At 39.2% G+C, this 14089-nt stretch overlaps 1 protein-coding gene across 3 annotated transcripts in view; it reads left to right on the forward strand.

The window, feature by feature from the left end:
* The window catches only part of LOC143292706 (islet cell autoantigen 1-like), a 34429-nt gene extending 20365 nt beyond the window's left edge, over window positions 1-14064 (forward strand). For all 3 annotated transcript variants that reach the window (XM_076603220.1, XM_076603222.1, XM_076603221.1), the window contains 4 exons: window positions 308-466; window positions 2102-2362; window positions 3840-3952; window positions 5015-14064. In XM_076603220.1, the coding sequence (XP_076459335.1) occupies window positions 308-466; window positions 2102-2362; window positions 3840-3952; window positions 5015-5125 (644 nt within the window). In that variant the 3' untranslated portion in view covers window positions 5126-14064. The remainder of the gene's footprint in view (window positions 1-307; window positions 467-2101; window positions 2363-3839; window positions 3953-5014) is intronic.
* Window positions 14065-14089: the final 25 nt, after the last annotated feature.

The raw sequence follows: 14089 nt of genomic DNA on the forward strand, positions 1-14089 counted from the left end.
TCTTGATATTAATTATTTTCTTTTTCATTGTTTGGATTGGAGACACTTTGCTTTAGCGAATTTGAGAAGTTAAAGCCAATTACCTGTTGGACTATGGACTAAATTATCTGGTATGTTGGTATAAAACAGGTCGACGAGTTTTCTAGTACTTTGTAAGATTTTTTTTTTTGCTTTTGAATAATAGTTTTATGTTAAATGTTCATTTATTTTGTACAAACAATGATATACACCAGTGGGCCAGAATTAAATGTTTGTCTGTTTTGTAAAACAAAATAGAAAAGAGTTAATTCATTTCTCTCTTTGCCAGTGGGCCAGAATCAAGGCGGGGGTGACTTTGGCCCATTCATGGACTTCCACGACGACGAAGATGCGATGAAGGAGCTTGAGGAGGAGCTGGAGAAGGCGGAGAAACTGATGGGGTCTGTCAAGGCCCAGGCTGCCGACGACCAGAGCAAACAGCCCGCAGGTCTGCGCACTCACACGCTCTCTCATACACATATGCATGCATGCACACACGCATGTATTGCACGCACGCATCTAAAAGTTTGGCTGATTAAAAGAAAAAAAAAGAGATTTAAAAAAAGCCTGCAGGTCTGTGCTTTCGTGCCCTTGGTTGTTGACATGTGTCATTGATCAGTTCTCATCACTCAAAGTCTCATTGTCTAGAAAGAACAGTCAGAATATATTGATAATTTGATTTTTGAAAGATGGATGCTCAGTGTCTGATTGATTAGATCAGAATGTGCCTATTTCACGGAAAAGGAACCAACATTACAACGAGGTGGAGGGGAATGGTGTCTGCAAAAGACATTGTCAAATTGCATCTTTTAGTGAATAGATGAAGAATACAGCCAAGTGCTCTGTTGTAATCCAAACTGTTCTGGAAACGCTTCCCCCCCCCCCCCCCAAAAAAAAGGGTCTTTAAACCAGTACAGTGCCATTTGTTTTTTTGTTTTTTTAAATTGGGTTCAAATAGTATACCTGAAAATAAAAACTTAAATTGCTGCATTAACCACTCCACCACAGTCCTATGAACCTACACACTCACCCCTTAAAAAGGGTATGGCTGTCAACATGGCAGGGTAAAATCGATCACACTCGTAGAAACCTGCTTATGGAAATGAGTCGACTTTGGAAGTGCAGTCCACAAACGCAGAAGGAAACAATGTGTTCAGTAACTGCACATGAGTGGAATGGTGACCTGATGGTAACGCGTCCACTTGGGAAGGGAGAGAATATGAGCGCAGCACACTGAGAATCTGAATCCCACCTCCGCCAGTATTTCATTCTCCTCCTCGAGACCTTGCATGGTGGTCTGGATGCTAGTCATTCAGATGAGATGATAAACTGAGGTCGCGTGTGTAGCATGTGCTTTGAAACCATGGCAACAAAAGGGTTTTCCCTGGCAAAATTCTGCAGAAAAATCCACTGTGATGGGAAAAACATACACGCTTTTAGGCTGAAAGAAAAAAGGGATGCACTGCACTGTATCGATCAGCTCTTCCGGTAGAGAGCAGCCCCAATTTCAGACAGGGAAAACTGTGGTGACAAAGTCTAATACAATACAATACAATACAATACAGTACAGTACAGTACAGTACAGTACAGTACAGTATAATACAATACAATGGTGTACAGTACAATACAATACAGTACAGTACAATACAGTTCAATACAACACAACACAACACAACACAAGACGACACAACACAACACAGTACAATACAATACAGTTCAGAATAGTACAATACAGTAATGATAATGATAATAATAATGGACATTTATATAGCGCATTTCTCCAGAAATACTGCTCAAAGCATTTTACATTTCGTTCCCCGCTCCCTGCCTCCCCATCAATACTCCTCATCACCCCCACCTCCACCCACACACACTCACAAAACACAACACAACACAACTCAACACAACACAATGCAGTACAGTACAGTGCACTACAGTTCAATACAATATGATTTGATACGATACAGTACAGTACAGTACAGTACAGTACAGTGCAATGCAGTGCAATGTAATGCAATGCAATACAGCACGAATACAATACTAATACATGTGAACACAACACAACACAACTGAATGGTTTCAGGAAACAAAGACCTGCTGACGGGCACTCAGGAGCAGGATGACGCCGAAAAGGATGACCTCTCCCTTCTGAACGAAATCCTCAACGCCCCGTCCACAGGGGAGGACGAGTTCACACAGGAGTGGCAGGCGGTGTTTGGCGCCCCCGCCATGAGCATCACGCCGGACACAGTGCCGGCAGAGCGTGACCCCTCACGGCGCCAGGCGGAGTTCATGCCCTCCAGCCTGCTGGACACGCAGCTGTCGGCGCTCAGTCTGGGTGAAGGTGAGGGACGTGTGTCTGTCACTGTTCGGGGACAGTTAGGGAGTGTTTTTGCCGGCCTGTATGCAGGAATGAACAGCGACCGACATTGGGAGTATCGGGCACCAGTGTCCCTCTCATGAAGATAGTTTTCGTTTTTTCTTAATGCACAGATGTATAAAGGATGCATATGGAATTTACTTTTTTGTTAATGCACAGATGTATAAAGGATGGATATGGAATTTACCTGTTTTCTTTTTTGTTAATGTACATATATATAAGGGATGCGTATAGAATTTTTTTTTAAAACAGCTGTACATATTACTTTTTCTTTTTTGTTAATGTACATATATCTATAAGGGATGCGTATAGAATTTATTTTTAAAAAACAGCTGTACATATTACCTGTTTTCTTTTTTGTTATTGTACATACCCCCGAAAACGGAGTATGGCTGCCTACATGGCGGGGTTAAAACGGTCATACACGTAAAAGCCCGCTCGTGTGCATACGAGTGAACGTGGGAGTTGCAGCCCACGTACGCAGAAGAAGAAGTTAATGTACATATATATAAGGGATGCGTATAACGATAATTTAAGAAACAGCTGTACATATTACCTGTTACCTGTTACCCATCTCTTGACATCATGCTGTTGTTGTTGATGCATCGGTGAAGACACGCCACTGCTCTGCTCCACCTGTCTCTGTCCTCCACCACTCCAGGATTCTGCCAGGTTCATACCTGTCTGTTCTTGGATATTTTCTTCACCAGTTTCTCTTGTCTGTGGCTTCCACTGACCCTTGCAAGACAGTCTTTGCGAGTCCTGTTGAGCGGGAACTATGTCCATACCACATCATGGACATGGCAAGTCTTGGGCAGAATGACCTGGTGGCGCCCAACCCATTCCAGGACATTAGCCACAGAACCCTCCCAGGCCCCCTAGCCCCCTCGTAACTTGGTGGATTGCCCTGGCACTGGACACATGGCCATTGAACTCTCAGAAGTCCTTCTGCTCAGGCTGTTGACTTTGAAAGAAGCTTGTTAGCCCAGTTATACAGTGTAAACATTACCACCTCAAGCGGTTTACTGGGGTGTGGTGCTTGGAACGAGCCTGTGAAAGATTTAGGGAATGTATGAGGACCAGTCGTGCCTGTCTACTTTGCAAGTAGAGTACAGCTGCCAGACACCCAAAGGTTCTATGACTGTCCAGACACGAAAACTTGGCAAAAGTCATTTTTTTCATGAGCTGATTTCTCCATTTGTTCTTTTTGGGTACACTAAAGTTGAAAATACTATTAAAAAAACCCAACTGTGATAGATCAGTTCTGTTTTTTATATGTTAATCTCTGATTTTTAAACTTTCAGAAAGTACATGAATGTCAAAAATTATGAATTCCATGTTTAGCCAGGTTTTCACTTGCTGCGTCACATGATATGTTTGCAAATGAAGAGTCAAGCTTTTGTGGTATGATGTGACTTTGTGCTGTGGTGTGGTGATGCAGGTGAGGAAGGCCTGGGGGCAGGGGGGCCAGGAGGGGCAGGGGGCTCCCCCCAGCCTGCTGCAGCAGCACCCAGACCGAAACAGCAACAGCAGCAACAGCCACCTCCCTCAAAGGTAGGGGGCAGTTACACCCCTGGTGTTGTAATGGAGACTTATTTTATATATATATATTTTTAATTATGATTCTGATTAGTTATATCAGAGACTTCTTATTTTTTCTCTTTTGTAATAAAGACTTTGCTCAGTTGTAATGGAGACATTCTGCCTATTCTGATGAGTTACATTGGAAAAAAATCATTGTTTTGGTCAGGCGTAATACTGTATGTTTGGGAACCATCCCAACGCCAACTGTCCTAAAAACCCTCTTGGCTGAGAGAGTGGGGATGTAACTTGGGCAAGACACACTCGTGGGGATGTAACTTGGGCAAGACACACTCCACTATAATCAAATTCTGGCCCAGATAGTCGGGACAGCAGTTGCCTCCTCTGCTGTTCTGAAGGTCATAGTCAGACACGACTGAATATGACACACATACTCTCTTGAGGAACAACAGAGAGAGTCATTGTTCTGCCGATATACGAGTATGTGAATATTTTAGTGGTGATGTGCGCATCATATTTTGTCTTTTATTACTTTGTAAGTAATGTGTTGTACTCTACTGCTTTATCTGTGTGTTTACATGAATGCTTGTCTTTGCTGTGTATAATTAGTGAATCAAGTATTTTATTGGTAATGTTTTGCATTGTATTTTGCATTTTATTAAATTCTGTATAATATGTTTACTTCATTTTATTTTCGTTATTTTTTTAATTTTTAATTTTCTTAAAAGTATTGGGTATCTATACAATGAAGATCACTTGGCTAAACATAACCTGTCTTCAAATGTGTCAACAAGTTCTCTTTTAAAAATGAAGAGTAGTCTTGTATCTTGCATGGAGACATTCCATAAATATTGTATCAACAATTTCTCTTTTAGAAATGTTAAAGTAATTTTGTATCTTGTGTTCTATGTTCATGTTGTCAACAATTCCTTTTTTCAGAGATAATAAAGTATTAATGTATCTTGAATTACGGAGACATTCAGTGTTCCTTTCCCCAGTTACAAAACCTATGTGAGTCAGCACTGACAGGTTGTATGATGTGCCCCCTCTGTGTGTGTGTGTGTGTGTGTGCAGGGCCAGAAAGCTGACATGTCCGCGTGGTTCAACCTGTTTGCCGACCTGGACCCCCTCTCCAACCCGGACGCTGTGGGCCGCGAGAAAGAGGACATGATGGACACGCTCTGAGCCCCTCCCCCCTCCTCTGACCCCACCTTCCTTCCTCCTCCCATGTCCCCTCTCCCCCCTCCCCCTGCCCGCAGCATGGGCGTGCCAACTCCAGAGGCTCTCTCTCTCTCTCTGGAGACCACAGCTGTTGTCGTGTGTGCATCGATCATGTGAAGTGATACGTTCTCCCCTCCACTACCCTCCTTCAGTCTGATTCCCCCTGTTGTGATGTGGTGTGGTGTGTGGTGTACTGCCATGACGTCACCTTGTTCTGTGGAGGAATCTGCAGACTCTGCTTCTTGTCTTTTTTTTTGTTTTGTTTTTCAACATTCCTCTGGTCGTGTTCTGACAATGCGAATCTCTTGTACTTGACGTTTTGTCCATTTTTTTGTGTGTGTTTTTAAACCGGTTGTTGATCTTTTATGTCGATGTTCTGCACATTCCTTTTTTTTTTTTAATAAACCGGTCAGGCAAGGATTGTAATGTATGTATTTATTCATCTGGAGTTCGGCTTATGGCATTTATATGCCAGGCACTTTCAGTCTCCTAGCCCTCATGTCCGTATTTATTCTTTCAGTCTTTCCCCAGGTTTTTTGGTATGTTGAAGAAAATACTAGGGAAGAAAAATAGTCTTGCCTCGCTGCATCATTATACAGCTGAACACTGAGGTGTGGGCGTCTATGAAATCTCAGAGATGTATTCTCAATATTCAGTGGGACTAGTATTTCAAAATCATGAGAAAAATTTATAAAAACAAAGTCAGACAAAGACAAGTGAATGGATAGAGGGTGGAATGAAAAGAAATAACACAGCTGGAGTAAATTTTACAGTCCAAGTTGATTAAATAAATGTTTATAGAATTTCTGGTAGAAAAAGGTGAATACCTTCTGTTTAATTTTCCAGTATCATTGTTTTAGTTTCTGTCCACATTGTGACCAAATGTTTAGTTTATGTTTTCTGATCCCCACCCATAACTTAAGCTTTTTATAAGACGAGATTCATTGTCATTTCATTTATCAAAGTGTCCTACAGCAAAAGGTAGGTAAACTACTCAGTCCTCAGCCGCCCAGGAGTGCACAGATGACACTGCCTTACAAAGAATTTAGGGAGAAATAGAGCAAGATGTTCCTTGGTGTGACAAGGGACTAGACATGTGGGACATGGGGCACATTGTATTGTAGTGCAACATTTGTATTGTATTGCTCTTTGTCACAACAGGTTTCTTGGCAGTGCAGTGCAGTGCAGCACCACTCTTTTTTTTTCTCCGTCTGCGAGTGTATATTTTTCCTGCAGTTGTTATGTATGACATCATGTCTCGTGATGTGTTTTGTTAAGCACTAAGAGCAGTTTTCTGGTTAGAGTGCTGTATAATTATCAGCTATTCTTGTTATCACATCACCACATCACAAGACAGCTTAGAGGAAGAAAGACAAGTGGTCTGACTGTTTCCAGCAATACTTTTTGAACCTTTTTAGGTTTGTTTTTTACCAATACTTTACACTTTATTTAGGTAATATCTACGCACTTTTTTTTTCTTTTTCTCCCCCCCAACCCCTTTCGATCATACAGATTTGTTTGAGTTCTCTTCTCAGACTGTTGTTGTTAGTTGAAGTGATGGTGTGGTTAGTGCATTTATCTGTGGTATTTACCTGTATAGATAACAGATCTGTGTTACCTGGGTCATTTTAATATATGTTGATCCTGTTTACGTTTTTTTTCTGTTAAACACAAAAGGCATTTTTATAGTCTTGTGTTCTGTTTTGGATGTATGGAATAAAACTATAATGTACATGCGCATCTGATTTTCGTGTCATGTTTTGGGGAATCTTTTCTTTATGATCTGTTGATTTTTATTTTGTTATTGCTCGGCTGGTTTGAGATAACCAAAACATTTTAGAATTGTGTGATTGTTCGATTATTGTTATTTTGATTTAGTACAACTATTATGGGTTTGCCTAACCAAAATGTTTATATGATAACAAATATTTAGTATGTACATTTAATGTGTATAATGATTTTCTTTGTAGCTCTTTTGGTGTGAGGGAACAAAATGTGTGCTGTGAATGCCGGCATCTGTGCCAAGAAAAAAACCCCCAACTTTCACAGACTTCAGTGACCATTGATTGCTGAAATCTTCGTATTTATTGAAATCATCTGGTAACTGTATGTGGCTTAAATGCCAATTCCTGACAAAGTGTTTAATAATTCATTATCAGTCAACATTGATGTGATTTTCACAAGTTTGCAGTTGACACCCAACTCACTAAAGCTTCTTTCCAATATTCTTTTGCTACCCTCCACAGAAATATAGAGTGGATGCTGACAAACAAGCTTAAACTTAATGACGACAAGACAGAAGCCATACTCATAGGTTCTAAGTCTGCACTTAGTCATATTTCAGACAATACCTTGATTGTCTACAATGCTTATCAGCTTTCAGAATTCTGTCAGAAACCTGGGTGCATTTTTTTTTTATTCATCTCTGTCCATGCATGACCATGTCAGTAATCTATGTAGAACTGCACAATTCCAACTGAGGAAAATCTGTACCATTGGACCCTATCCTATCTTAACTATTGAAGCAACCACTTATCTTGTCTGTTCCTTGATCATAAGTTGCATTGACTACTGCAATTCACTACTCGCTGGTCTGCCTTCTGATTTGTTGTCACACCTTTACATGATTTTGAACAATGCTGCAAGAATCATTCTCAGAAAGTCAAAGAAGAATCATGTTGCCCCACTCTTGCATCAACTTCATTGGTTTTCCATCCAGTACAGAATTCTGTGCAAAATTGTCATATTGGCCTATCGCCACTTTGAAGGATCTCCCCCTTCTTACTTATCTTCAGTCCTTTATACTTTCACCCCTTCCTGTTCTCTCACTAGTCTCAGGTCTTCCGCTGAAAAGTTCTGTTGAGTCCCCCAACCTTCTACAAAGACATTTGGCCAAAGGGCCTTTCAGTATCAAGCGCCTTATGTCTGGAATTCTCTTCTTCTGGATTTCTGTCACTTACCAACACTGTCTGCTTTGAAAACAAAATTGAAAACCCACCTGTTCAAACAGGCCTTTGGATGTGATGAAGCATAGCTGTTTGTCTGTAGTCTTCCTCCTCCTACCCACCCCACTTTACCCTCCGCTGAAATCATCATGTGTGTTCCTGTAGGTGAGTGTTTACTGTGTGTGTGCGTGTGCATGTGTAAGGTATATTTTGTGTCGTGAGTATGTATGTTTGTTGTGTGTTCATATCTACAAGTTGTAGTATTGTCTTGGTGTACATTGTTACACATATATGTGTATTTTTTTCATGTGGAGAGGTATATTATTATGCACTTTTGTATATGTATTGTTTCATGTGAGGTGCTTAGAGTTCATTATATGGGGAGTGATATAAGTACTGTCTATTATTATTATTATTTCATGTGTGAGGACCTACAGGCATATGAGAGACAGAGAGAGGGTGGGTGGGATAAGAGGGTGGAAACTACTCATGATGCAAGTGGCTCACTTTGAGTACTGAAAAAAATGAAGGCGTAGGTCTTAAGTCATCTGTGCATCATGTCAAAATATTTGTGAACAGAAATTATGTGCAAGGGTGCTTCTTGTGCTATAGCTTGCTTACAGACTATCTAATATCAAAATGATCCCATTCCATCAGTACAAAATTGTAAATATTTGAGGTAAGATCTGCTGTCAGTTCTGAGAGATACCAGGGACGTACGCTTCCACTGATTCTTTTGTGAATTCATGGGTATATGCCATTTTAGTAAAAGAGCATTTGTCTGCTTGCTTGCTTCACGAACTGGGTTTCCTGCTACCAAGTCTTTGGTTATTATGCCACAAATGAAATGTTATTAATTAGTAAGTTAATGAAGTAAATATGACGGTGAAGATCAAAGACAAATCCTGTGGTTGGTGTTTTCGGTATGCTTCAAGGCAGGTTCCGTGTACATCTTCATGAAGGGTAGTGTTGAGCAAAACAAAAGTATGTCCTCCTTTGTTGAATAGTTACCTAGGAATTGGTGTGTTGCTGCCTTTTTGCTTTCAACTAAATTCGGGACACTTTTCTTGGCTTCTCTAGCCTCAAAATACACAGTCCTTTTGCCAGTCTCATTTATGTTAAAGATGTGGACTTTCATATTTGTGTGTGTGTGTGTGTGTGTGTGTGTGTTTGATTGTTGTTGTATTTTTAACGCTTTCATATTGTGTTTTTTTTTATTACCCTAGATATAGCCAGTTATTTCACTGTCCAGCTTTTGAATGTTTTGGGATATTGGATATGTTGTGTGAATCACCCCACGTTGCAACAGCGCATGTCACTGTGTAGACCAAGAGATTGCCAAAATTATGCAGATATTCACTTCTGTCTCTTATATTGGTTTATTTTGTTTAATTTTATTTATTTCTGTACCTTTTAAGTTCTTAGCTTGTGTATGTGTGTGTGTGCGAGTTTGTGTGTGTGCGTTTGTGTGACATTGTAATTTAGTCATTGTTTTGCAGCAAAGTTAATCTAGGCATCTCCATGTCTTTCCTTTTTCTTTTTTTCTTCTTTTTTTGTTATCAGAATGACTGCTCAGCATTATATGGGCCTTTTTTTCTGTGTGCAATATATATCTGCTGGTTGTGGAGATGCTACACAGACCAGTTAAACTGAAAACACCACAGTAATGCAGCCTTTTGTTTTTCTTGTGAAACCACTGGAAATTGGATGTAACTGGATATATATATGTGTGTGTGTGTGTTTGTGTGTGTGTGTGTGTGTGTGTGTGCATAAAGTGCTTGCTTTCAACAGATTATGAATGGAGTCTTGATTCATAGTTGCACAGCTGTTGTTCATGCAGGTAACTGTTCATGTCTTTTTTTTGTCTGTGAGGAATTGAGCAGCTTTTTTCCCCCTAGCAGTGTTTCTTTTATTTGATGAAAAAAGAAAAGAATGTTTTTTGCCTCTGTGCGTGTTTTTTGTGGTATTTATATATATTTTTAAAATTATTTTTTTAGATAAAGGGTTCATGAAAAGTTAAGGACCGCTTGAGAACTTGCACAGTTTTCTTCTAGGGGGCATGATCTTCGGCAAATGTCAGTGATTGACAGAAATGTAATGATGATGATAATGATGATAATAACTGGACATATATCAGCGCTTTCCTCATTGCTCAAAGCGCTTTACAATCCACACACACACGCATACGAAGCACACCACTCAGTCCTCAACTCACAATCATGTACAATAAACTTATATAATGCGCATACAAATTCGTACATACAATATATACATAAATTCATACACTTGACGCACACACAATACAGCGTTATAAATGTACCTACACAATCAACTAACTACTTTCATGTATGAGAGAGGGTGTAGAGGAAATACTGCTGGAAGAGGAAGGTCTTGAGCAGTGAGGGGCAGTGAGGGATGTGGTGAGGCAGATCGTACACAGCCGTTTAGATCATCACTTGATTTCTTAACATTTCATGAAAACATTCCTGCTGTTATGAAGTGGCCCTTTACTGTTTGTCAGGTCTGTAATTTGGGAGGGTGTCAAGGCTTTTTAGTTAATTGTCACAGCAAGTCATCAGGCCTCGGGTAGCTATATATATATATAATGTTTCTAGGGCGAAAAGCTTTATTTTGTTTTATTTTATTTTTGTTTTGAGTTAATCAGAAAACGGGGTGATGTTCAGATATTGTTATTCAGCGTTGATTGCCTGTCTCTGGTTCATGTTGATTCTGTGATGCTGCAGGCATTGTGTCATGTGCAGTGGGATGTAGCAGTGGCAAAACGTTATGCTTTCTGCATTTTCTGTCTTTGCAGTCTAGTTGTGTATATTATGTGCAGTTATGATTTTGAGTAATCTTTGCATTGGTTATATCTGTCTGAATTGTGTATGGAAGTGTTTTTCAATATTTTTCTGGGGGTTAGGTTTGATAATAACTGTATGAGAGTATTTGATGACAGTTAAAAGGGTTGAATGAGTCGCATAGGTTTCTCATGCCAATGACATTTAATTTGGACTTGATATTGTGCAGATTGGAGAGGGGGTAGGTTTCTGTGTGTTTGTGTATGTGTGTCGTGGGGTCATGTTTGTGATATTCCTATGACCTGACTTTGAAGCTTACCTGTGACAATGATGCATAGTCTCTCATTAGCTTCCTCTGTCACCTTAATTTTGACTGAATCCTGTTTTGAAGAGCTGAATAATAATGGACATATATATATATATATATATATTTTTTTTTTTTTTTCTCTATATATATGTATATACACTCACGCATGCATCCGCATACAACACCCACACACATACTATCGTCAGTTTGCTTCACAAACACAAGTGATAGCAAATTAAAATCAGTGTTCCAGTTATTTCCACAAACTGTCACTCGCCCCACTCACAGTCTCTCTTTATTGACTGAGGAGTTCAGAGAGCTATTGCTATCCACAGTCACTACCAGTGGCAGATTAAACAGTTTTTTGGTGTCACATACTTACTGGGTTACTTTTGCCAAAAGTTGTGGCACACTCTACAAAGTTGCCCTACCAAGCCTGTTGTCTGCCCAGCCAGTCGACGCTATACCCCCAGCCTTAAGCACTGAATCATTCCTTTAATGGTGGCCATACACTGGAAAATCAACACACCTACTTGCTATGTGCAGTATATATTTTACTGTGCAGCCAGTTTCTATATATTTTTCATGTAACAAGTTTTAGTATAGATTTTGGTGGTCTCAGTTTTGGCTCAGCAGTAAATTACTTTTCATTGTGCAATATATATATATATCTAGGAACTACTATTTTTGTGTGTGTGATATTTTGTTTTGTGCATTGCATTCTGTTTGTCAGAGATTATGTTAGACTTTAATTCCTTGCTGTATATCACAGATTATAATTTGCTGTTCATCTTGAGATTCCAGAATTCCTGCGGACATCTGTGTCATGCATATAATATACATATATTCATGTTTGGAGGTGGTTATAATTTTTAATATTCATTGATGTTATGAATATATATATATATATATATTAATTGTTTACTGAGACAGTAGAGGGGGTGATGAATTGTATTATGAGCCATGCCTGGAGCCCATTCAGGTAGAATCAGTTAAAAGACCAGTCCTGAGAGAAGACTGTTTGATATGTTTGGTGTAAATGTGCTCCCCCAGCCCCATCTTTTTTTCTTTTTTCGTTTAGATAATTTATTCTGTGTGGCTACCAAAAGCCTTTCAAGAGGTATCTTTGTTAAGCTACTCAATTGGTGGGTACTAAATGTGCATTAAAGATTATGCTGAGTGATTGATCAGTATAACAGTAGAAAAAAAATGATGTATCAGAGTGGGTTTGGGAATTTTGAAAAGCAGTGCATGAGAAGCTATCAAACAACAGAAAGAAAAAAAAGTTCACTGAAACACAGCCAAGTGATGTTAGAATTAGGTACACTTTGAGAAGAATCTTTGTGCATCATGGGTATGTCAAGAGAAGGTAGGTAATGCAAATCCATCCAATCCAGCTCTGAAGTTCTTACAGCATGGTAAAGATTTGGGAGTAATGATTTTTTTTCTTAGTTGGGTTCTTGTTTTGCAGAAAATATAAAAAGAACTCCAGGGCAGACTTGAAATTGTAGACAGGTAAGTGGAAGTTAGAAATGAAGAAGGGATCTGTCTTGTAAAGTATCTGCAAGGCAGATTGCTGATGAATGGATTACAAGTTTGTTCTGATAATTTGGTTCGTAAAATAAGCTTTTAGGACAGGGGGTGTTGTGGAGTGGTGGTGGTTATGCATTGCTTGTAGAAATGAGTACAACTGTTTATGATATTAAAGCAGACTAAAAATATCTTCCTTGTGCTTCTGTCAAAGGATATAATTTGGGAAATTAATGTTTGATATAGTTTTGTTATGTTTCATATGGTTTTTTTGAAATTAATGATTGTGGTTGCTATGTTATCATTTTACGGTTTTCTGATTGGTCATATAATGTAGCATTGTGATGGTCTATGTTTGCAGAAATGTGGTGTATGCATCATTTGTACGATGGATATGGGTAGGTTCTGAAGACAATTTGCATAGAAAGAAGAAATTGTAGATACCTCAGAGAAACAGGATTTATTGTATTTATTATTTCATGTTACATGTTTTAGCCGTGACAAACAGTTCATGATAGATACTGAGGAATCTTTGTTGTTAATTTGTCACTGAGACCAAGGCTTGAGCTCTGTCAGTGGTGATGGAAACAGTGGTACTGGTTAGTATAGTAGACTAAGGGCAGTTTTCAGCTGTTCCTCAGTATGTACAATTTCTCCATTTTCTTTTCTTCTGAAAATGTTTTTGTCTTCGGTCAAGATTCTTGGTTGTTTCGTTTGTTGTTTTTTTTTGGGGCGGGGGGGGATTTGCTATGAGAACACATCCATGCTGTTCTCTCACTGCTGTCAAAACAGATTTGGGAACATTGTTTCCACACATGTTTTGAGAGCCATTCTGTGTGATAGATGATGACACATGGGAGCTGATCATTGGACAGTATGAAATATTCATTCAGATATAAGAACTGATTTAATCCATTGAACAGACATGAGATCATTTATAATTTCTCTTGGTGTACAGTTTTTGGGGGAGTACGTTCATCACTTCATTTTTCCACTTGCACATATCATAACCATGCCATGGTATTCTTTTCCAAAGTTAGCAAGGTAATAGTTCTGCATTGAAAAGATAAACAATAGGGGTAACAAAGTATTATTGAAAGACGCTGCTCAAATTTATCTCCTGTTCATTATGACTTGACATGGAAAGAAACGCTACGCAAAGCCACAGGTCTGACACAGATTCCATCTTATGCTCGTGTCGTTCTTTCAACCTTCATTTTTTTTATTTTGCTGCAGAAAACTATGGATGATTATTATCTAGTCTTTTGAACAGTGTTTAAGACAAAGAAATGTGGGGAAACACATGCTGATTTTCTTATCTTTGTGTGTGTGTGTGTGGTGTTTT

This window comes from Babylonia areolata, chromosome 18 (genome assembly GCF_041734735.1).
Source record: "Babylonia areolata isolate BAREFJ2019XMU chromosome 18, ASM4173473v1, whole genome shotgun sequence".
Lineage (NCBI taxonomy): Eukaryota > Metazoa > Mollusca > Gastropoda > Neogastropoda > Buccinidae > Babylonia > Babylonia areolata.